Source organism: Epinephelus fuscoguttatus, linkage group LG20 (genome assembly GCF_011397635.1).
Source record: "Epinephelus fuscoguttatus linkage group LG20, E.fuscoguttatus.final_Chr_v1".
In the NCBI taxonomy this organism is placed as follows: Eukaryota; Metazoa; Chordata; class Actinopteri; order Perciformes; family Serranidae; genus Epinephelus; species Epinephelus fuscoguttatus.
Window position 1 is genome coordinate 27,263,480 of NC_064771.1, and position 26,688 is coordinate 27,290,167.

Consider the following 26,688-nt stretch of genomic DNA (forward strand, 5'->3'; position numbering starts at 1 on the left):
GTTTTCCTTTTTCAGACTAGTCCACTAGTCTTTTTATAGGCATTTTGCATGAAAGAATTACATTTCTCTTTTTGTCTCAGCTTGTGTCGCTGCTTTGATGTGGGTGGAAATGTGATGCCACACACATCTGAGCCCCAGGCAGGAATGAGCAACATTTCACCGTAAATCTGATGACAGTTATCGGAGCTGCAGGCTTGTGCGTCCAGCACTGTCAATCTACTCTGATCAAACCACACCCCAAACTCCTAATAAATAATATCTGAGAGTGTGTTTGCCCTAACTTTTAAATTGGATTGTTGCGTATCTGGTCACGAATATTTAATGTTAAAACAAAAAATACTCACTAAACCATGAATGTGAAACAACAAGCAGAGTAAATTATTCTGAAAACAAGACGCGAGAGTCATGTAAACAACGATCAAGCCTTCATTGTGTAATGCATAATAGATTTTTATTGAGGTCTTCTGCTGACTTTTACATGTTTCTTCAAACACATTTCAATCACACAAATATTTTTTCCCCCCCAAAACATTTCATTTACAGAAAAAAGAAAAGAATTCTTCCCAAATCAGATCTTAAAAACAATACAGAGGACATTTTTAATCAAAGATAATCTTACACACACACAGAGGGTAGAGATCAAACAGCCAGAGGTCTGATGAGTTTGTGATGTTTCATCCTGCAGGACATGTACCTGAATGCTGGCGGTGTGACAGTGTCTTATTTCGAGTGGCTGAAGAATCTCAACCATGTCAGCTATGGAAGACTGACCTTCAAATATGAGAGGGACTCAAACTACCACCTGCTCAGTGAGTACAAGGCTGCTCTTTGTTTCCTCTATAACCTGCAGACAGACCAGAGTGTGCTGAGGTCATACAACACAATCAGAAGATACATTATCGTGACATTTCTGTGACACATTCTGAAACAATACATAAACACCAAAACAAATTTCCCCTGTATGCATGAGCACCAATGTTTATAAGAATCTTCCCATACGCTATTAAGTCGCCATGTCAAGGCATCTATATTGCTATAAACTGAAAAACTGCAAAATAAAACTCACACACAACCCGGGGAAACCCTGCCTTACAAACTAAATACAAATCAGAAAACAGTATATAATAGATTTGACAACCCAATTACATATTCCTAAAATAAAGTAGTAGGATAAAGCTTTAAGAATCAGCTATTTACAGTTTTCTATTCTGTGTTTTTATGCCTTTGAGCATTCGTGTTTTCACTGTAAGAGAAACTTGACTGGTGCGCGGAGGCAAACAACAGCGTGGCAGTAATTCTAGTTTCTCTCCTTATTCATCAGGCATTCTTTCTCCTCAGTTGGCTGGGTTAGATGGTGTGTCAAGTGTGCCCTCACCCTCTGGCTCATCAGGATGTTTTTTCTTATTGTTTAAGGTTAACCCTCCCATTGCTGCTGCTAAGTCAGTTGGTTGTGGAAAATCTCTCTCAAACCTCTCCATTAGCTGGCCTTCTACCACAGCTATTACATCAGGATATAAGCTTATGGTACCTCGCTTGGTCTCATCCTTGAGTTTGATAAGATTATCTTGTGTTTTTTCCTGAAGTGTAGGATACTTTTCCTTCATTAATTCCAGCCATTTTAGTACACGTTTGCTAAAGAAAACGAGGTTGTATTTTTTACCATTCCTTTTGTCATAAAAGAGAGTGTCTTCATTGTCATGCAGCATTCCCTTTCTGTACCTCTCCTTCTGACTGTCTTTTGTCAGTTCTTCAGGGTATGTAAAAGGGCGAGCTCCATCACCAGTACGACCTATACCTGGCCTGACTGCTTGTACCATTTGTGGAAAATCATGCTCAAACCTGTCCCTCAGTTCTTTGCCATGTACCAGAACCTCTACACTCGGATACAAAGTTATGGTACCTCCACCTTCCTTGGACTGAAGGATGATTTTACCATTCTGTTGAGTTTCCTGAAGTTCAGGGTATTGTTGCCTCAGTGTATCCAACCATTCTCTGAAACGTGTGCTGAAATACATGAGGCTACATGTTGGACCATCAGCACCTGTATGATAATACAGAATGTCTTTATTGACACGTAGTGTTTTCTCTCTGAATGCTGCCCTGTTCTCTTCGCCCACAGGGTATTCAAAAGCACGAGCGATACGACCAGCAGCCATCTGTTTTAAAACAAAAAAAAAAGAACCATTATATCTTACAAATTGACATGCTACTGATAAATGGCACAACACATTCAGTGTCCACTCTTCTGTGGTGTTATACCTTGTATTTCTCTGGGTGTTGTGATGCTCTGGATTTCTCAGCGGGACGGCAGATACTCCGGCTCTACAGCTGCTTCCTGAAGCCACAAGGCAAAGCTCACATCAGGATTTACAATCAGATACAGGCGTTATGAAGTCTAACCTAGCCATAGTATAACAAATCTACCTGGGTGAAACCCCCCCCAAAAAAAACACTGAAGTAAATAGCGTGGAAGTCGCCTGTCGTCGATACATTGCTGGTGAGAATTGTACCAAGGTAAGCAAATTGCAGACGATATGAAACCATGTGCCCTGCCTGAATAACTAAAACACACTTATGATGAAAAAAACTTTTTGTTAGATGAGTCTTTAAGAAAAAAACGAAGCAAGAAGAAGAGAGTAGTTCTAATAGGCGTCCTACTACACAAGAACATGATGAGGTAGGCTAATGTAATGCACTTGTTTATTATCTGTTATCTATTTCTGTATCAGATTGCATGAAAATAGGATTTAGCAGCAAAATTTTCTCGGGGGAGAACCCCCCAAACTCCCTGTGAAATCTTTCTTTTGTCACAACCAGGGGTGAGTGTACATGTGTTTGAAATCATAAACGGTTATTAAAAATTAGTACACGAAAAACATTTTTTTTGTTTGTTTTTTTAGGGGAGAGGGGGCTGATACTAATTGTTGACTAACTGGGATAGACAGTGAATATGACAAGAAATGGTGTGAGACTGGGTTTGGCAACAGGTCAGTAGCCTGGTTACAGGCCACCACTCCGAAATATTGCCATTCTGACGGTCCGCCATCCTGAATTCTGGTCCTGACAGTAAGCTATGGAGAGCCTGTAGAAGCCGTATTTCCCATGCATGTCAGCAATTTTCACCGGGGATGCACGTGAATAATTCAGTCTGACATTAGGCTACCTGTTTTTCAGCAAACTCCTCTGGTAATTGTATTAAAAAGCATGGCATATAGGTCCACAGTAACTTATTATTATTATTGGGTCTGGTAAGAGTGGGCTACAGTGAGTACCGGATCATCAAATCACAGCATCTGCGGTGAGAAGACACGGAATTGTGTGCACTCTTACGCATAATAATAATGATAATAATAATAATAATAATAATAATAAAACGAGATTTTTGTACACGAACTCACCCCTAGTCACAACAGGACATATTGCTGGATTTTTTTGAGCAGATGATCAAACAGATTGATGACATTGACCTGACAAGGCTGCTAGTGTATTTTTAAATGACACATTAGTTTTTAAAGGAGGGATTAAAGAGACAAAAAAAAAAAAAATAGAATAGCAGTCAATGAGGTTTGCTTGACTAAACATCACAAGGTCTTTTGTATGATACCTCCACAAAATCAAGTCGTAAGGGTCTTACCTATTTCACCCACTTTGCCCAGAATTGAATGAACACATTCTTCTGAAGATGAAGTGAAAAAGGTAATCTTTTCCATAACATAAATATCATTTACAATATCTGTCCACTCCTCTAATGTGCAGGGTTCATGAAGCAACCAGCGCCTTGTGAGGGCTTTCTTGCAAGCTGATAGCAAAACACCAAACATATATTTGTCAGAACACTTTGCCTTAAAATCCATACACCCTAAAAAATAATGTAGAGAATTGAAAAGGAAGATCAGAGTTAAGTATCTTTTTTAGTGCTTTTGTCTTTTCTGTCCAGAGAGGCCTGATCACTGGACACTCCCAGAATACATGCCAGTGATTGGCTTCCTGAAACCCACGCTGTCTCCAGCACCTGGCATCCCCTCCAGTGAAATGTGCCTTCTGCTTCGGTGTGATTAAAAAAATGAATAAAACACATTTGTTTGTTTTTGATTTAACTTTAAGACATAGGAAACAAATCTACATGATCAATTCTGTCAGCAATAATTTACAGATGATAACAGACTTATTCTTACCGAGTCTGTGGCAGTTCAGCTTGGGTGATGTCCCTTTGTAAATTCAGCGTTAGTTGGTGTCAGATGATGTGATGTGTCTGTCCAAGAGATAAGACCTCCTTTTCATTTATACACTGTCTTGGTCACATACAGCCAATCATGAAACAGTATCATCATTTCTACCATACAGGTAAGGGCTGGGCGATATGGACTAAAAGTCATATCTCGATATTTTTTAGCTGAATGGCGATACTCGATATATATCGATATTTTTTCTGTGACGTAATTGGAATTTCCCCAAAGCATCATAGCATAGCGCCCCTGTTAGTTTCATTTTTTTCAGAGGCAACCCCTTAAAAAAAAACAGTCAGTTACAAGTTTAAGCCACGTGCCAAATGTTACACAGGCACCTTTATTAACAGAGGTCACTCTGCACGATATCAAAATTGAACAAAAAAACTGTCTGCATATATGAAATAAAAATGCTCCTTCAATAAAATAAAACAAATCCCTTTCCTGCATGACAAAAATACACACAGTAATTAATTCAAACATACACTGTGTTACACTTTTAACAGTAACAGTAAACAGCTTTGTGGTCTGAGTCGCAGCACGTATTCTTACACTCTCCTCGTATTGCTATGAATATTATGGACAATATTGCCCCCATGAAGGTCAAAGTTGTCTCTGGTAAGAAAAAAACCACCATGGAGGAACGCCACACGGGTAAAAGCTCAAAAAAGAAAATGTAGAAAAGCAGAACGCAGGTGGCGAAAAACCAAACTCCAGGTTCATTATGACATCTATAAGGAAAGTCTGCACATCTATAACTTGGAGCTCAAAAGGGCGCGGCAGTGCTTTTTCTTTGAGATTATCAACAAAAATAACAACAATGCACAGACTTTATTTACTGTTGTTGACAGACTGACAAACCCATCAGCGTCAGTCCCTCCTGAACTGCTATCCACCAAGGCATGCAATGACTTTGCTTCTTTTTTCACAGACATGATTTTAAAGGTAAGACAGACAGTCTGTAACTCCAACACAGTGGCTATTTCACCTGTGCCTCATAAGACTACTCCAGTTAATTTGACACTTTTTCACCCATTAAATTATGCTACTTTGACAGACATAGTTAGAAACCTTAGGTCCACTACCTGCTGCCTTGACACTCTGCCTACAAGCTTTTTTAAAGATGTTTTTAACCGCATAGCATCAGATATACTACAGATACTCAACTTCAGTCAGGCCTTTTTCCAACGGCCCTGAAGACCGCAGTCATTGAACCTCTCTTAAAAAAGCCTAATCTGGATGCCTCAGTAATAAATAACTACAGGCCCATATCAAACCTACCATTTTTAGGAAAGATCATTGAAAAGGTTGTTTTTCAGCAACTTAACACCTTCTTGGAGCAAAACAATTCCTTTGATGCCTTTCAGTCTGGATTTTGAGCACATCACAGCACTGAGACTGCACTTGTAAAAGTTTTAAATGGCATTCATCTGAGCATTGATGCATTAAAAATTTCGGTTCTGGTATTACTGGACCTCAGTGCTGCATTTGACACAGTTGACCATAAAATACTGCTCGACAGGCTAGAAAAGTTTGTGGGACTTTCTGGCACTGTGCTAAATTGGTTTAAATCTTATTTATAAGACAGGGATTTCTTTGTGTCACTTGGCAATTATGAATCTGTGCGAACAAAAATTACGTGGAGTTCCTCAAGGGTCCATTCTTGGGCCTCTTCTGTTCAACATCTATATGCTCCCTCTTGCTCAGATTATGGAATATCATAACATCTCCTACCATACTTATGCAGATGACACACAACTTTACATAACAGTGTCACCAGATGACTACAGTCCCCTACATCTGCTAAATAAGTGCACTGACGAAATCAATATGTGGATGTGCCAGAATTTTCTACAACTAAACACAGAAAAAACTAAGATAGTTGTTTTGGCCCCAGAGAACAAAGATCAATAGTCAGTGCTCACCTTGACGCCATGACACTAAAACCTACAAATCAAGCCAGAAATCTTGGTGTAGTTCTGGACTCAGACCTAAATTTCAATAGGCACATTAAGACAATTACTAAATCAGCCTACTACCACCTTAAAAACATAGGAAGAATAAAAGAATTTCTGTCCAAACAAGATACAGAAAAACTTGTTCATGCTTTCATTTTCAGCAGGCTGGACTATTGTAACGGTGTCTTCACAGGCCTCAGACTATATCTGACTGAGCCTTAATGAAAGCTGTTGTCTTGTGTTTGAAAAAAAAAAATAAAAAATTAACCTTACAGTCAAACACAGTTTATTCAGCCTGTGTAGTTGAGGGGACAGGACAAACTGATATGATGCTGATTTACAGGAGAATTCATGTAAAATGGAGGTTAAACCATGTAGATAAACTACAGATCGCCTGTAAAGCATTTTAATAAATTAATCTATCATAATTAATCATAATTAAAACAACTGGAGACTGAAAACAAACTGATACATGGGTCTGATCACTTTTTTAATGAACTGACATCATTCCAGACATAACGTGATTTAGATAAAACATAAAAGTTGTGAGTGCTTAGTGTCCACCTCCCCTCCCCCCACTGTTCACATGATAACGACTTGATAATTGCTCTTTTGGTTTCAATCGGTGTATTTTTTTCGGGGGAATCGCGGTGAGAACGGCCACAGTAAAGATATTAGAATATCCTGCAGGTCAAAGCATCGCTCTTTTGTTTTGAGGTGAATTTATTTCAGAGGATTACCTGGCAGTATAATGTACAATGGGCGCGGTCATCTGTTTCAGAGCAGCGCAGTTCATCAGACTAGTTCATATTATTGTAGCGCAGTGTGTGGTGACACACACACAAAATATGGATCACTTTGAAATGACTGAGTGATTCTGTGTGCCAGTCTGAGTTCTCCAGATAGGCCTATCTCGAGATATCGCCCAGCCCTAATACAGGTCATATAAAACAAGAGATGTCAAGTTGTAAAACTGGATGAGCTAATGAGCTGTCACGGTTTAGTGTTCTCATCAAAGCGTAAGAGCTGCAGGCTAAACTTTTTACTGGCAATCATTGTGCTGTATGCAAAGCAATGAATTAGCCCTATCTTGTAAATAGATGACTTGTAAAGTTTTTAACCTTAACTTATTATCTACATTTGAATCAAATATTCCTTAATATATTAACTTAAACATGTACATAATCAAATTAAACAACTTACCACATTAATTTATCAGTCCTTTTCCGTGGATTCATGTGCTGACCTGACGTGGCTTTCCTGCAATGCCTGGTCTGACTGTGTGACTCTGTGTGTGTGGGTGTGTGTTCATACTGTCAATGATAACTTCCAGCTGTTGTCTTTCCTTCCTTACTCCACTGCAGGCAGTGGCCAATGACTTGCATTTTTTACTTCTTTTATTTGTGTGTTTCGCATTTCTTGTTCAAATGACTTAAAACTCAGAAAAGGCACACCCACATGCCCTGAGGAATTATAGTAAATATTAGATCAGTCCAGTGAACGGTTTGAGAGATATGTGACGGAATGAAACACACACACACACACACACACACACACACACACACACACACACACACACAAACACACACAAACACTGGTATTTGTCATGGTCCAGAAACAACAGATGTCTTTGATGTCTCTTTAATTTCCTCTTTTCTTTTCTTTTCCCTTCTAGTGTCTGTGCAGGAGAGTTTAGAGAGGAAGTTTGGGAAGCAGGGAGGGCCCATTCCCATCGTACCCTCTACAGTCTGACACTGACAAAAGCTCTCAGCATCACCCACCTACTCAGCTTATATATGTTATCAAATTAGCTGTCAGCACTGAACAATATGACTGTGGTTCGTTAGATTTTTACCTTAGGCAAGATATGACACAGCAATCAAACTTGATATTCACCCAGATTTGCTATAAAAACTAGATGTATTTCACTTTTTCACCGGTAGGGCGCAGCCATCTTAAAACAAGCTAGTTAGCGCGAATGGTTCGGCTCTGTCGTTCTCTGTTCGCCGGTAGGAGTTAGTGAAGTGGTTGGCAAAATGGATGTTGGTAGAGAAAGCAAAGGAGACGGCGAAAGGAGAACCCGAGGAGGATCATTTTGTATTGCTCCTGGGTGTTCGAATGAGTTTTATCAACTTAAAGAAGGTGGTAAACTGGTCCATTTTCACGTCCTTCCTGTGAGGAGACCACAAGTGATGCGCCGCTGGCTGTCTGCTTTGAAACGCGACAGTCCACCTGTCGGACCTGGACTAAGAGTTTGCAGTGACCACTTTCTGCCATCAGATTATGTGCAGGAGGGATGCTTCGATGAGTCCGGAAGATTTGTTCGTCGGCCCACATATCGGCTAAAGCCAGATTCCGTGCCATCAGTGTTTGATTTTAGCTGATATACAGTGTAGGGGAAACGGACAGACCACTACATATGGACACTACGGAGTCTGTTCTCTGCTGGAGGGAAAGGGCACAAAAACGTGCGAGCCAGGCAGAAGAGTGAGAGGTAGTGTTACTGTAAATGTAGCCTATAATATTGTAGCGTCCGCCAGGACCATAGACTGTGGCCAGGACGTGTGGAAGGATGACACAGTTATTCAGCAAACCACCATTTTTCGCGGCGCCCACCGCGGGGTAGGGCGCAGAGCAAGCGGAGAGCAAGGCGCGCAAGACAGGATTTGGGGGAGTACAGGCTCGTTCAGGAGCTACAGCTCCATGGTGACCTCTTCCGGGTTTACTTCAGGCTCTTCTCTGTATTGGACGCGCCGAGGTGTCGTCATAGCGCGTTGCGGTGAAATTAAAAAACGTTCAATTCGAGCACAGGCTGGCACGGTGCAGACGCCGCGGCATGCGCCCTCTCGCGCGCCGCTCAGCCCGGCGGCAGAGCGGTGCGCTCTTGAGCCGCGGTAGCACATACTCAATGAATGGATTCGTTGGCGGAGGTCTGCGCTTTGCGCGCTCTGTGTGAAAAGGGCTTAATGAGCCGGTGATGAGCCTCCGCTGCGCGTCAGGGTTCTATTCCCCTGTCGGGAGTTGTTTTCCCAGTATTCACCCGCTCATTATACATTATCCCGCTTATTACACGGCTAATTATCAGTTAAATAAATAATGTTGTCTGCCTCCACGAAGTGCATTAAAACCGACCGGATTTGACAACTTTTGGTGAAAGTTTTGTATACCCACCCAGGCTTAGTGGACTGAACCGAGGCATAAAACTTGACTGCTGACTGTGTATTCAAATCCGTGTTCTTTTGTTTTTGGCAGAGAAAGTCCGTATTCTTATTCTTCAGCGGCATCCCATTCCTCAAAATCCTTGTAGCTACTCTCCAAATAAGTTAAAAGAAATGTTAAAATCAGTCACTTCTGTTTGTTTTTTCCCTCGGAAGTTGTTTGACAGCTGCAGTGTTGCAGGACCGCGTCCCTAGCAATGCTGGGCTACATAGCAACTGTGTAATATCAGACCGCTGAATGCCGCGACTGACCAATCAGAATACAGCATTTAATAGAGCCGTGTAATAAAGTAGATTTAACAACATATTTCAAAGCAATAAAATATATAAAAATCATGGATGAATGGATCAGGGTTGTATATTTAGACAATTTTGACCATTTTATTTCATTCTTTCTTTGTTTTTATTGCTTTGTGCTCAGTTTGTGATTTATACTTATACTTTGTTGTGAGCTTGATATTGTAATGGCTAGACTTTGTTTATATGATAAAGATAAAATAAGTCTAAAAATATGTATTAGTTATTTTCGTAGCAATGGCAAATAGGAGGAAATCACATTTTTTATGGTTATGCAACACAGATCAAAGATAAATTATTAAATAAAACTAAAACATATACATACATAATTCTTTATTTTTTTTTCTCTAAGGAAATTAACCATAGAAACATTCTCTAATAAATACTTAATGGAACAGAAGCTTTTGTTTACACACTTAACACAGATTATCCTTTGACTAACTACATAGATCTGTCTGTTTTCAAAGGTCAGGGAAGTATGCAGGCAGTTGTTGGAGTTGACTAGAAGTGAGGAAGCATGTCAGGAACTGGAAGAAAGTCGAGGCAGCAGAATCATGGTGAATGTCAGTACCCAGACTGACTTGGTGGAAGATGAAAGTGAGGGCAGTGGAAGAACACGTGTGAGCATAGGTACAGTCACTGATGACATAGAAAAGAACATGGTACTCATCAACGACTATTCCTACTGTGCATCAGTGGATGACTTTGGTGTGTTGGATAGCATCCCAGTGCCAAGGGCTTCTTCACCACAGCATAGTGAGGTATCATTTGAGTGCATGAGCAGTGAGGGGTCGGTCCATGAGGACAGTGCTGAGAACATGAGCTTAGATGAGCCTGATGATGAATTTTGCTTGAGTGAAGAAGAAGAAAGGAAAATGAGCTTGACTGATGTCGAAGATGAGGAGTTCAATCTCTCAGACGACAGGAAGAGCATAGTATCTGTGCAAGAGCTACTGAAACTGTTCACTGTGTGTCATTGGGAGAATTGTGGAAAATGTCTTGTTGAGCTGCCAACTGTTTCCAAAAGTGGATTTGGGATGAAGGTGAAGACTGAGTGCATTGATGGCCACAGCTATACCTGGCGTTCCCAGCCCCTGGTGAGGGGTGTAATGGAGTGCAATGTGTCAGTACCTGCAGCAGTATTTGTCACAGGGAATGAATGCACTCCATTCATTGAGGTCTGTGAAACAATTGGCTTAGAGAGCCTCTCCAAGAGACAGTGGTTCAAGATTCAAAAGGCCTATGTCATCCCTGAAGTGAATCAAACCTGGTGTTCACACAATGAGGCTGTAATGAGTGCAGTAGGCGATGAACCACTGGTGGTGTCAGGTGATTCAAGGTATGACAGCCCAGGTCACAATGCGTCATATGGCACCTACTCCGTCACTGACACAAAGTCAGGGCTGCTGGTTGCTCAGGAGACTGTGAATGTCACTGAAGTAAAGAACAGTTACTGGCTAGAGGTTGAAGGTCTGGAGAGATGCCTTGCAAAGCTGGATGAACACGTCTCCATCTCTGTGCTAGCAACTGATTGCCACCCGTCTGTCCAAAGGGTAATGCGAGAAGAGTATGGCAACATCAAGCATGAGTACGATCTGTGGCACATTGTTAAAAGTGTAAAAAAGAGTCTGCTGAAGTGCCACAATGAGGACTTGCTTGAGTGGAGCAGGATGAACACCAACCACCTATGGTACTGTGCTGGCTCATGTGATGGAAGTGTGACCAAGCTTAAGGAGAAATGGATATCTGTGCTGCACCACATCACCAACACTCACCGGTGGGCATCTGGTGAGATGATACGGAAATGTGAGCACCCTCCCTACAGCCCTGAAGAGGAAAACAAACGCCCATGGCTCCTTCCCAGCTCTGCTGCATTTAAACACCTGCAGAAAGTTGTGTTGGACAAACTGCTGTTGGAAAAAGCTGGAGAAAGTAACAGAGGGCATTCACACTGGCACACTTGAGTCTCTCCACTCCCTCTACACAAAGTATGCCACAAAGAGGAAGAAATTCCTGAGGGAGGGCTTTGAGGCTCGGCTTCGTGTAGCTGCGCTGGACCACAACCACAACGTGATCAGAGAGACGGCAAAGACCAAACAGGGAGAGGAGCAAATGAAGCACCAGTTCTCCAAGGCTTGTCAGCAGTATGTGGTGGTACCAGTGAAGGTCTGCAAAGACTACAGCTTCAGAAAGGACATTGTGGCAGGAGCACTGAAGCGCTGTGAGGCAATCTCCATTCGGGCAGCACTGAGGGAACACACCAAAGAGAAAGCAGTGACCATCGGCAAACATAGAGGAGTTAAAAAAACAGACAAAGCCCTGTCAGTAGCAAAACATATCAGCAGGTTTTCAGCAAGGCCCAGCACTACAGATCCATAAGCCAACATTATTAGTCCGTTGTACCCCCACAACCCTGACAGGTGCATTTCAAGTTCAGATACCCTTCAGTGACACCACCTGTCATGTAGAAAATGTGTTAATTGAAAATGATTTGAAACTGGATGCTATTATTACTATTGATCATATATTATTTAAGTTTTATTTGGGGGGGTGGTATTGCCTTTATTACATTACAGCTTAGAGAGTGACAGGAACGAGCTATCTGGGTGCCACATTGATTATATATTGTTGAATATTGTTATAGTATTGTTTCATACAAGACATATTTATCCTGGAGTTTTTAGGCTTGCTCTCTTTCTTCTGTATGTTTGATCAGTTGCATGTGTTAGTTATTAATTTTGACTTTTCTGTTAACTAGAGTTTGAGCAAACTAGTTTTCAAGAACTCTGAATTAGAGCAGCTGGTGTTCAGTTAATGACTCAGGTTGGTGGTAAACTGTACAGTCCGCTTATCGTTGCTGTTGCTAGTTTTTTGGTTATTGTGACTATCAATATACTGCCAGCCACAATTTGTGATCTTCCTCACAATTTTTCCTTGTACTTTGTGGTGACTGCAGAAGTACACAGTGAACTACACCCAGGTTGGGAATCACTGGCCTGCAGCATGTCATTTAATCATTTTTAAAAATTGTTTTACTGCAATTTCAGCTACAATTAATTCAAAACATGACAGTTGATTCAAAACATGATTGGGATGTTGTTACCCACGTCTTGCAAACACACAACTGTCACAGCCCTCTGGCCCACTGGCACTGCTCCTCCCTCATTCATTCATACTCCTCGCTGAGGAGGAAGGATGTGGATCAGCTGCACGCTGAAACAATGGATGGGCACAAACACACAGGCACGTAACATATACTGTGACATTTTAATGACATTTTGAGTGGCACACTATACTATGACGTTTTTTTCATGATTTTGGACGACATGCTATACTGTGACGTTTTTTCATGATTTTGGACGACATGCTATACTGTGACGTTTTTTTCATGATTTTGGACGACATGCTATACTATGACGTTTTTTCATGATTTTGAACACATGCTATACTGTGACGTTTGTTTCATGATTTTGGACGACATGCTATACTGTGACGTTTTTTTTCATGATTTTGGACGACATACTATACTGTGACGTTTTTTCATGATTTTGAACACATGCTATACTATGACGTTTTTTTCATGATTTTGAACACATGCTATACTATGACGTTTTTTTCATGATTTTGGACGACATGCTATACTATGACGTTTTTTCATGATTTTGAACACATGCTATACTGTGACGTTTGTTTCATGATTTTGGACGACATGCTATACTGTGACGTTTTTTTTCATGATTTTGGACGACATACTATACTATGACGTTTTTTTCATGATTTTGGACGACATGCTATACTATGACTTTTTTTCATGATTTTGGACGACATGCTATACTATGACGTTTTTTCATGATTTTGGACGACATGCTATACTGTGACCTTTTTTTCATGATTTTGGACGACATGCTATACTGTGACGTTTGTTTCATGATTTTGAACACATGCTATACTATGACGTTTGTTTCATGATTTTGAACACATGCTATACTGTGACGTTTGTTTCATGATTTTGGACGACATGCTATACTGTGACGTTTTTTTTCATGATTTTGGACGACATGCGATACTATGACGTTTTTTCATGATTTTGGACAACATGCTAAATTCTGACGTTTTTCCATGATTTTGGACGACATGCTATACTATGACGTTTTTTCATGATTTTGGACGACATACTATACTATGACGTTTTTTCATGATTTTGGACGACATGCTATACTATGACTTTTTTTCATGATTTTGGACGACATGCTATACTGTGACTTTTTTTTCATGATTTTGGACGACATGCTATACTGTGACTTATTTTTCATGATTTTGGACGACATGCTATACTGTGACTTTTTTTTCATGGTTTTGGACGACATGCTATACTATGACCTTTTTTTCATGATTTTTGACGACATACCATACTATGACGTTTTTACATGATTTTGGACAACATACTATGACGTTTTTTCATGATTTTGAACACATGCGATACTATGACGCTTTTTCATGATGTTGGGCGACATGCTATACTGTGACTTTTTTTTATGATTTTGAGCACATACTATACTGTGACGTTTTTTTCATGATTTTGAACACATGCTATACTATGACGTTTTTTTCATGATTTTGGACGACATGCTATACTATGACCTTTTTTCATGATTTTGAACACATGCTATACTGTGACCTTTTTTTCATGATTTTGGACGACATACTATACTATGACGTTTTTTTCATGATTTTGAACACATGCTATACTATGACGTTTTTTCATGATTTTGAACACATGCTATACTGTGACGTTTTTTTTCATGATTTTGGACGACATGCTATACTATGACGTTTTTTTCATGATTTTGGACGACATACTATACTATGACGTTTTTTCATGATTTTGGACGACATGCTATACTATGACGTTTTTTCATGATTTTGGACGACATACTATACTATGACGTTTTTTCATGATTTTGGACGACATGCTATACTGTGACGTTTTTTCATGATTTTGAACACATGCTATACTATGACGTTTGTTTCATGATTTTGGACGACATGCTATACTGTGACGTTTTTTTTCATGATTTTGGACGACATACTATACTGTGACGTTTTTTCATGATTTTGAACACATGCTATACTATGACGTTTTTTTCATGATTTTGGACGACATGCTATACTATGACGTTTTTTCATGATTTTGAACACATGCTATACTGTGACTTTTTTTTCATGATTTTGGACGACATACTATACTATGACGTTTTTTTCATGATTTTGAACACATGCTATACTATGACGTTTTTTCATGATTTTGAACACATGCTATACTGTGACGTTTGTTTCATGATTTTGGACGACATGCTATACTGTGACGTTTTTTTTCATGATTTTGGACGACATACAATACTATGACGTTTTTTTCATGATTTTGGACGACATGCTATACTATGACTTTTTTTCATGATTTTGGACGACATGCTATACTATGACGTTTTTTCATGATTTTGGACGACATACCATACTATGACGTTTTTTTCATGATTTTGGACGACATGCTATACTGTGACGTTTGTTTCATGATTTTGGACGACATGCTATACTGTGACGTTTGTTTCATGATTTTGGACGACATGCTATACTGTGACCTTTTTTCATGATTTTGAACACATACTATACTGTGACGTTTGTTTCATGATTTTGGACGACATGCTATACTGTGACCTTTTTTTTCATGATTTTGGACGACATACCATACTATGACGTTTTTTTCATGATTTTGGACGACATGCTATACTGTGACGTTTTTTCATGATTTTGAACACATGCTATACTGTGACGTTTGTTTCATGATTTTGGACGACATGCTATACTGTGACCTTTTTTTTCATGATTTTGGACGACATACCATACTATGACGTTTTTTTCATGATTTTGGACGACATGCTATACTGTGACGTTTTTTCATGATTTTGAACACATGCTATACTGTGACGTTTTTTTTCATGATTTTGGACGACATGCTATACTATGACGTTTTTTCATGATTTTGGACGACATGCTATACTGTGACGTTTTTTCATGATTTTGGACAACATGCTATACTGTGACGTTTGTTTCATGATTTTGTACGACATGATATACTATGACGCTTTGTTTCATGATTTTGGACGACATGCTATACTGTGACGCTTTTTGTTTCATGATTTTGGGCGACATGCTATACTGTGACGTTTTTCATGATTTTGAACACATACTATACTATGACCTTTTTTCATGATTTTGACATGCTATACTGTGACGTTTTTTCATGATTTCGGACGACATGCTATACTGTGACGTTTTTTCATGATTTCGGACGACATGCTATACTGTGACTTTTTTTCATGATTTCGGACGACATGCTATACTGTGACGTTTTTCATGATTTCGGACAACATGCTATACTATGACATTTTTTCATGATTTCGGACGACATGCTATACTGTGACGTTTTTTCATGATTTCGGACGACATGCTATACTGTGACGTTTTTTCATGATTTCGGACGACATGCTATACTGTGACGTTTTTCATGATTTCGGACGACATGCTATACTGTGACGTTTTTCATGATTTTGGACGACATGCTATACTGTGACCTTTTTTTCATGATTTTGGACGACATGCTATACTGTGACGTTTTTTCATGATTTTGGACGACATGCTATACTGTGACGTTTGTTTCATGATTTTGAACACATGCTATACTATGACGTTTTTTTCATGATTTTGGACGACATGCTATACTATGACGTTTTTTTCATGATTTTGAACACATGCTATACTGTGACTTTTTTTTCATGATTTTGGACGACATACTATACTATGACGTTTTTTTCATGATTTTGAACACATGCTATACTATGACGTTTTTTCATGATTTTGAACACATGCTATACTGTGACCTTTTTTTCATGATTTTGGACGACATGCTATACTGTGACGTTTTTTCATGATTTTGGACGACATACTATACTGTGACGTTTTTTCATGATTTTGGACGACATGCTATACTGTGACGTTTTTTTTCATGATTTTGGACGACATGCTATACTATGACGTTTTTTTCATGATTTTGGATGACATACCATACTATGACGTTTTTTTCATGATTTTGGACGACATACCATACTATGACGTTTTTTTCATGATTTTGGACAACATGCTATACTGTGACGTTTGTTTCATGATTTTGGACGACATGCTATACTGTGACGTTTTTTCATGATTTTGAACACATGCTATACTGTGACGTTTGTTTCATGATTTTGGACGACATGCTATACTGTGACGTTTTTTCATGATTTTGGACAACATACCATACTATGACGTTTTTTTCATGATTTTGGACGACATGCTATACTGTGACGTTTGTTTCATGATTTTGGACGACATGCTATACTATGACGTTTTTTTCATGATTTTGGACGACATGCTATACTGTGACGTTTTTTTTCATGATTTTGGACGACATACTATACTGTGACGTTTTTTCATGATTTTGAACACATGCTATACTATGACGTTTTTTTCATGATTTTGGACGACATGCTATACTATGACCTTTTTTTCATGATTTTGAACACATGCTATACTGTGACCTTTTTTTCATGATTTTGGACGACATACTATACTATGACGTTTTTTTCATGATTTTGAACACATGCTATACTATGACGTTTTTTTCATGATTTTGTACACATGCTTTACTTTGACGTTTGTTTCATGATTTTGGACGACATGCTATACTATGACGTTTTTTTCATGATTTTGGACGACATACCATACTATGACGTTTTTTTCATGATTTTGGACGACATACCATACTATGACGTTTTTTTTCATGATTTTGGACGACATACCATACTATGACGTTTTTTTCATGATTTTGGACGACATGCTATACTGTGACGTTTTTTCATGATTTTGAACACATGCTATACTATGACGTTTGTTTCATGATTTTGGACGACATGCTATACTGTGACGTTTTTTTTCATGATTTTGGACGACATACTATACTGTGATGTTTTTTCATGATTTTGAACACATGCTATACTATGACGTTTTTTTCATGATTTTGGACGACATGCTATACTATGACCTTTTTTTCATGATTTTGAACACATGCTATACTGTGACGTTTTTTTTCATGATTTTGGACGACATACTATACTATGACGTTTTTTTCATGATTTTGAACACATGCTATACTATGACGTTTTTTCATGATTTTGAACACATGCTATACTGTGACGTTTGTTTTATGATTTTGGACGACATGCTATACTGTGACGTTTTTTTTCATGATTTTGGACGACATACTATGCTGTGACGTTTTTTCATGATTTTGGACAACATGCTATACTGTGACGTTTGTTTCATGATTTTGGACAACATGCTATACTGTGACGTTTTTTTTCATGATTTTGGACGACATACCATACTATGATGTTTTTTTCATGATTTTGGACAACATGCTATACTGTGACGTTTGTTTCATGATTTTGGACAACATGCTATACTGTGACGTTTGTTTCATGATTGTGGACGACATGCTATACTGTGACGTTTTTTCATGATTTTGAACACATGCTATACTGTGACGTTTGTTTCATGATTTTGGACGACATGCTATACTGTGACCTTTTTTTTCATGATTTTGGACGACATACCATACTATGACGTTTTTTTCATGATTTTGGACGACATGCTATACTGTGACGTTTTTTCATGATTTTGAACACATGCTATACTGTGACGTTTTTTTTCATGATTTTGGAATACATGCTATAATGTGACGTTTTTTCATTATTTTGGACATATCATACTGTGACGTTTTTTCATGATTTTGGACGACATGCTATACTGTGACGTTTGTTTCATGATTTTGAACACATGCTATACTATGACGTTTTTTTCATGATTTTGGACGACATACCATACTATGACATTTTTTTCATGATTTTGGACGACATGCTATACTGTGACGTTTTTTCATGATTTTGAACACATGCTATACTGTGACGTTTGTTTCATGATTTTGGACGACATGCTATACTATGACGTTTGTTTCATGATTTTGGACGACATGCTATACTGTGACGTTTGTTTCATGATTTTGACATGCTATACTGTGACGTTTTTCATGATTTTGAACACATACTATACTATGACCTTTTTTCATGATTTTGACGACATGCTATACTGTGACGCTTTTTTCATGATTTGGGACGACATGCTATACTGTGACGTTTTTCATGATTTTGGGCGACATGCTATACTGTGACGTTTTTCATGATTTTGAACACATGCTATACTGTGACGTTTTTTCATGATTTTGAACACATACTATACTATGACCTTTTTTTCATGATTTTGGACGACATGCTATACTGTGACGTTTTTTTCATGATTTGGGACGACATGCTATACTGTGACGTTTTTTCATGATTTTGGACGACATGCTATACTGTGACGTTTTTTCATGATTTTGGATGACATGCTATACTATGACGTTTTTTCATGATTTTGGACGACATGCTATACTGTGACGGTTTTTTCACGATTTTGGATGACATGCTATACTGTGACGTTTTTTCATGATTTTGGACGACATGCTATACTGTGACGTTTTTTCATGATTTTGGACAACATGCTATATCGTGACATTTTTTTCATGATTTTGGACGACATGCTATACTGTGACGTTTTTTCATGATTTTGAACACATGCTATACTGTGACGTTTGTTTCATGATTTTGGACGACATGCTATACTGTGACTTTTTTTCATGATTTTTGACGACATTCTATACTGTGACGTTTTTTCATGATTTTGGACGACATGCTATACTGTGACCTTTTTTTCATGATTTTGGACGACATGCTATACTGTGACTTTTTTTTCATGATTTTGGACGACATGCTATACTGTGACTTTTTTTTCATGATTTTGGACGACATATCATACTATGACGTTTTTTTCATGATTTTGGACGACATGCTATACTGTGACGTTTTTTCATGATTTTGAACACATGCTATACTGTGACGTTTTTTTTCATGATTTTGGACGACATGCTATACTGTGACGTTTTTTCATGATTTTGGACGACATGCTATACTGTGACGTTTTTTCATGATTTTGAACACATGCTATACTGTGACGTTTTTTCATGATTTTGGATGACATGCTATACTGTGACGTTTTTTAATGATTTTTGACGACATGCTATACTATGAAGTTTTTTAATTAATTTTGACGACATGCTATACTATGACTTTTTTTCATGATTTTGGACGACATGCTATACTATGGCTTTTTTCATGATTTTGGACGACATGCTATACTGTGACGTTTTTTCATGATTTTGGACAACATGCTATATCGTGACATTTTTTTCATGATTTTGGACGACATGCTATACTGTGACGTTTTTTCATGATTTTGAACACATGCTATACTGTGACGTTTGTTTCATGATTTTGGACGACATGCTATACTGTGACCTTTTTTTTCATGATTTTGGACGACATACCATACTATGACGTTTTTTTCATGATTTTGGACGACATGCTATACTGTGACGTTTTTTCATGATTTTGAACACATGCTATACTGTGACGTTTGTTTCATGATTTTGGACGACATGCTATACTGTGACTTTTTTTTCATGATTTTGGACGACATATCATACTATGACGTTTTTTTCATGATTTTGGACGACATGCTATACTGTGACGTTTTTTCATGATTTTGAACACATGCTATACTGTGACGTTTTTTTTCATGATTTTGGACGACATACTATACTATGACGTTTTTTTCATGATTTTGGACGACATGCTATACTGTGACGTTTTTTCATGATTTTGAACACATGCTATACTGTGACGTTTGTTTCATGATTTTGGACGACATGCTATACTGTGACGTTTGTTTCATGATTTTGGACGACATGCTATACTATGACGTTTGTTTCATGATTTTGGACGACATGCTATACTGTGACGTTTGTTTCATGATTTTGGACGACATGCTATACTGTGACGTTTTTTCATGATTTTGAACACATACTATACTATGACCTTTTTTTCATGATTTTGGACGACATGCTATACTGTGACGTTTTTTTCATGATTTGGGACGACATGCTATACTGTGACGTTTTTTCATGATTTTGGACGACATGCTATACTGTGACGTTTTTTCATGATTTTGGACGACATGCTATACTGTGACGTTTTTTCATGATTTTGAACACATGCTATACTGTGACGTTTTTTCATGATTTTGGATGACATGCTATACTGTGACGTTTTTTCATGATTTTGGACGACATGCTATACTATGACGTTTTTTCATGATTTTGGACGACATGCTATACTGTGACGTTTGTTTCATGATTTTGGACGACATGCTATACTATGACGTTTCTTCATGATTTTGGACGACATGCTATACTGTGACGTTTTTTCATGATTTTGGACAACATGCTATATCGTGACATTTTTTTCATGATTTTGGACGACATGCTATATTGTGACATTTTTTTCATGATTTTGGACGACATGCTATACTGTGACGTTTTTTCATGATTTTGGACGACATGCTATACTATGACGTTTTTTCATGATTTTGGATGACATGCTATGGATGACATGTGCAGGGTTTACATTCATACTGCACGGAGCAAAATGCCTCTCATTTCAGCTGGAATTTAATTATAATTTAGATGTTTTATTAACTTTAAAGTGACTTGCTATCAAGGTTCAATGTGCCCCACATTTCAGAGGCAGTTTATTTATTTTAGATGTTATTGTAGTGGTTAACTTTTGAGTTGCCGTCATGTTCACATTCATACCGCACAGCGTAAAGTGTCTCGTACTTCAGCAGCATTTAAAATCCAACATGGTTGTTGAGGATTGTGATTAAAGGCTTCAAAGGGCTCTTAATGCACACAGTATTTTTGGGACAATGCTTCAAATACTTAACAATAAATTGTGCTAATTTTTTACTGTTTCCTGAGTGTTTTCCTTTTTCAGACTAGTCAACTAGTCTTCATTAAAATTTTCATTTAGTGGACAGGGAAACTAGTCGCCAGGATCATGCCTAGTTGCTGGTGGCATTTTTGCACATCAGTTACAGGCGTTTTGCATGAAAGAATTCCCATTTCTCTTTTTGTCTCAGCTTGTGTCGCTGCTTTGATGTGGGTGGAAATGTGATGCCACACACATCTGAGCCCCAGGCAGGAATGAGTAACATTTCACCCTAAATCTGATGACAGTTATCGGAGCTGCTGGTTTTTGCGTCCAGCACTGTCAGTCTACTCTGATCAAACCACACCCCAAACTCCTAATAAATAATCCCTGAGAGTGTGTTTGCCTTAACTTTTAAATTGGATTGTTGCGTATCTGGTCATGAATATTTAATGTTAAAACAAAAAATACTCACTAAACCATGAATGTGAAACAACAAGCAGAGTAAATTATTCTGAAAACAAGATGCGAGAGTCATGTAAACAACGATCAAGCCTTCATTGTGTACGCAATAGATTTTTATTGAGGTCTTCTGCTGACTTTTACATGTTTCTTCAAACACATTTCAATCACACAAATATTTTTTTTCCCCCAAAACATTTCATTTACAGAAAAAAGAAAAGAATTCTTCCCAAATCAGATCTTAAAAACAATACAGAGGACATTTTTAATCAAAGATAACCTTACACACACAGAGAGGGTAGAGATCAAACAGCCAGAGGTCTGATGAGTTTGTGATGTTTCATCCTGCAGGACATGTACCTGAATGCTGGCGGTGTGACAGTGTCTTATTTCGAGTGGCTGAAGAATCTCAACCATGTCAGCTATGGAAGACTGACCTTCAAATATGAGAGGACTCAAACTACCACCTGCTCAGTGAGTACAAGGCTGCTCTTTGTTTTTCCTCTATAACCTGCAGACAGACCAGAGTGTGCTGAGGTCATACAACACAATCAGAAGATACATTATCGTGACATTTCTGTGACACATTCTGAAACAATATATAAACACCAAAACAAATTTCCCCTGTATGCATGAGCACCAATGTTTATAAGAATCTCCCCATATGCTATTAAGTCGCCATGTCAAGGCATCTATATTGCTATAAACTGAAAAACTGCAAAATAAAACTCACACACAACCCAGGGGAAACCCTGCCTTACAAACTAAATACAAATCAGAAAACAGTATATAATAGATTTGACAACCCAATTACATATTCCTAAAATAAAGTAGTAGGATAAAGCTTTAAGAATCAGCTATTTATAGTGTTTTATTCTGTGTTTTTATGCCTTTGTGGGGGCAGTGGTTGTAAAGCATTCATGTTTTCACTGTAAGAGAAACTTGACTGGTGCGCGGAGGCAAACAACAGCGAGGCGGTAATTCTAGTTTCTCTCCTTATTCATCAGGCATTCTTTCTCTTCAGTTGGCTGGGTTAGATGGTGTGTCAAGTGTGCCCTCACCCTCTGGCTCATCAGGATGTTATTCCTCATTGTTTAAGGTTAACCCTCCCATTGCTGCTGATAAGTCAGCTGATTGGGCCATTTGTCTCATTTGTAGAAAATTTCTCTCAAACCTCTCCATTAGCTGGCCTTTTACCACAACTGTTACATTAGGATATAAACATATAGTACCTTTTTTGGACTTTCTGGACCTGAGTTTGATAAGATCATCCTGTGTTGTTTTCTGAAGTTCAGGATACTTTCTCTCCATTTCATCCAGCCATTCTGGTACATGTTTGCTAAAGAAAATGAGGTTGCATTTGGCACCAGTAGCCTTTGTGTCATAAAAGAGAGTGTCTTCATTGTCACGCAGTTCATTATTTTTTTTCATTTTACCAGTCCTATCTTTACCTGGCCGGGCCATTCGTTTCATTCTTTGAAAATCTTGCTCAAACCTCTCCATCAGTACTTTGCCATATACCAAAACCTTTACACTCGGATCTAAAGTTATGGTACCTTTAACTTCCTTGGACTGAAGGATGATTTTACCATCCTGTTGAGTTTCCTGAAGTTCAGGGTATTGTTGCCTCAGTGTATCCAGCCATTCTATTAAACGTGTGCTGAAATACATGAGGCTGCATGTTTGACCATCAGCACCTTCATGATAAAACAGAGTGTCTTTATTGACACGCAGTGTTTTCACTCTGAATGCTGCCCTTTTATTTTCGTCCACACACCTTGAAGGGTATTCAAAACGATGAGAGATGCAGCCAGCAGCCATCTGTTTAAAAAAACAAACAAAAGAACCGTTATTTCTTACAAATTGACATGCTACTGATAAATGGCACAACACATTCAGTGTCCACTCTTCTGTGGTGTTATACCTTGTATTTCTCTGGGCGTTGTGATGCTCTGGATTACTCAGCGGGACGGCAGATACTCCGGCTCTACAGCTGCTTCCTGAAGCCACAAGGCAAAGCTCACATCAGGATTTACAATCAGATACAGGCGTTATGAAGTCTAACCTAGCCATAGTATAACAAATCTACCTGGGTGAAAATCTTTAGCTGAAGGAAGGTTTTCCAGTTGTTTCAGTACAAGCTGTGGTTGCTGATATACGCTTTTATAAATTGGGATTTCCCACACAGTCATTTATTGGTGCCACTTCACCACAATATCAGCACTGGACTCAGGGTCACTGGGACTTTGCATCCGTCTCGTTCTCGTGAATGCGACATCACAAATTTGGCACAAACATTCACTTGAACTCAACAATGAACTGATTGTATTTTGGGTGGTCAAAGGTCACTGTGAGCACCTGGACTGGTTTTGAACTGCATTTCTCTTCGCTTAATCATAAATCACAACATTTATATGACTCATTGACAGGGTTGCCAACTCTCACGCATCTGGCGTGACTGTCACGCTTTCACCATCAATGTCACTCTCTCACGCCCCTTTAAGAAATCTCACTCCACCATCGCCGAGTCCTTTTTAAAAAAATGTTTCATGCCCTCTAGTGTGCTCACCTGTGTGTGTTTGTTTGCGTGCATGTGTCTGTGTGTGTGTGTGTGTGTGTGTGCGCGCGCACACGCACCGGGGCCAAACTCCACCGTGTGTGATACAGAGAGCAGAGAACTGTAAACGTGTCACCATGTAGAGACAGAAATGACATGCCCTTGTGTAAATAAGATAAACTAGTCCATACCCATTGAGTACAGCATACCATAGCCACAGCGATCGGTCACATTTTTGCCATTTTTAAGCATTTTTCTGTTGTTATAGCGCCACCCAGTTGCCAATTAGAGTTAAATTTCTCCAGTCACCTTGAGGCGTCCTGTTCTACATATCTACCAAGTTTAGTAAACATTGATATGGCAGTTAGGCCTAGATAAGAAATTATCTCTCTAGCGCCCCCATTTTGTTTGATGGGGTCAATAATGGAGGGGTCCCCTCAGATTATGTGTGGTCATATGCCTACAAAGTTGCGTGGTGATGGGTGAAACCCTTGAGATGTTATACACCTTTATGTGATGAGCCACGCCCTCCGCAATATTCATTGCCTTATAGAAGCTCAGTTTGAGTAAGTTTTCCAACTTTTGCCAAGAGGGAACTTTAGATATTGCTCCCTAGATTATGTTCACCCAGTTTCATGCAGATCGCTCAAACTTCCTAGGGGGACGGCATGAAAATAGGATTTAACAGCATGAATTTTCAAATTTTCCTCGGGGGAGAATCCCCCCAACCCACCATGAAATCTTTCTTTTTGTCACAACAGGACATATTACTGGATTTTTTAAGCAGATGATCAAACATATTGATGACAGTGACCTTAAAACAGTGCCGTAAAACAAATATTGAGGGTCTATGGATGTATGTGGGGCTTAGGCCTATAGATATGATTATGTAAACGTACACTATTTTCTTCTGTTTGCCACATGTGCATATTAACCTTTTTAAGGTAAAAAAACCCCCCAAAGTGCTGCCGTGTCCACGTATGTTCATGACCACGCACGCACAAGCAGATAATACGTCACAAGGTGAAATCTACGTGGCTGTTATACATCACTGACAAGGCTGCTAGTGCATTTTTAAATGACACATTAGTTTTTAAAGGAGGGATTAAAGAGACAAAAAAAATAGAGTGGTAGTCAAGAAGGTTTGCTTGATTAAACATCACAGGGTCTTTTGTATGATACCTCCACAAAATCAGGTCGTAAGGGTCTTACCTATTTCACCCACTTTGCCCAGAATTGAATGAACACATTCTTCTGAAGATGAAGACAATAAGTAATCTTTTCCATAACATAAATATAATTTACAATATCTGTCCACTCCTCTATGTGCAGGGTTCAGGAAGCAACCAGCGCCTTGTGAGGGCTTTCTTGCAAGCTGATAGCAAAACACCAATATATATATTTGTCAGAACACTTTGCCTTAAAATCCATACACCCTAAAAATAATGTCGAAAATTGCTAAGGAAGATCAGAGTTAAGTATCTTTTTTAGTGCTTTTGTCTTTTCTGTCCAGAGAGGCCTGATCACTGGACACTCCCAGAATACATGCCAGTGATTGGCTTCCTGAAACCCACGCTGTCTCCAGCACCTGGCAATGCACAGAGATAGGTCGCAGCCAGACCTGACAGCAGTGCTGTCAGGTCTGGCTGCGACCTATCTCTGTGTCCAGGCGTCCTCTACCCCAAGTGAGAGGGTCTTCTCCACAGCTGGAGACACATTAAGCCCAGAAAGATCCAGCCTCCTTGCTGACAAAGCAGACCAGCTCATTTTTCTGAAAAAGAATGGTTAATTTTCTCATTTCCTTTCACTGAACTGTTTGTTCTCACTTGATAATTCATGATGTTCTGATAGTTCTTACTTGATACATCATGACTGTTTTAATTGATCTCAGTGATTGCATTATTCTCACTTGAATTCTTACTGAATTCCGATTGATATTGTGTACTCAGAGCCCAG

The 26,688-nt window shown here is 38.8% G+C and overlaps 1 protein-coding gene and 2 long non-coding RNA genes across 7 annotated transcripts in view; 1 reads left to right on the plus strand and 2 right to left on the minus strand.

Moving 5' to 3' along the window:
• glud1b (glutamate dehydrogenase 1b) overlaps positions 1 to 26,688 on the plus strand; it is an 81,153-nt gene that overhangs the window by 39,539 nt on the left and 14,926 nt on the right. For 2 of the 5 annotated variants that reach the window (XR_007448202.1, XR_007448201.1), the window contains exon 10: positions 22,527 to 22,649. The exons of 2 other annotated variants lie outside the window; for them this stretch is intronic. Coding sequence is in view for 1 of the 3 variants with exons in the window: in XM_049564109.1 (XP_049420066.1) it covers positions 686 to 809 (124 nt within the window). In the remaining 2 variants the exon portion in view is untranslated. Of the gene's footprint in view, positions 1 to 685; positions 810 to 22,526; positions 22,650 to 26,688 lie in introns of all 5 variants that reach the window. One more of the 5 variants, XM_049564109.1, reaches the window with a different exon arrangement.
• LOC125881173 (uncharacterized) overlaps positions 1 to 26,688 on the minus strand; it is a 42,125-nt gene that overhangs the window by 15,015 nt on the left and 422 nt on the right. Inside the window, exons 2-3 of the long non-coding RNA XR_007448207.1 lie at positions 24,100 to 24,175; positions 23,953 to 23,996 (exon numbers count right to left, since the gene is read on the minus strand). This is a non-coding gene — a long non-coding RNA (uncharacterized LOC125881173). The remainder of the gene's footprint in view (positions 1 to 23,952; positions 23,997 to 24,099; positions 24,176 to 26,688) is intronic.
• LOC125881172 (uncharacterized) lies at positions 803 to 7,501 on the minus strand. The gene is made up of 4 exons (XR_007448206.1): positions 7,388 to 7,501; positions 4,176 to 4,252; positions 2,260 to 2,335; positions 803 to 2,156 (listed from the first exon to the last, which is right to left on the minus strand). It is a non-coding gene; the product is annotated as an uncharacterized LOC125881172 (long non-coding RNA).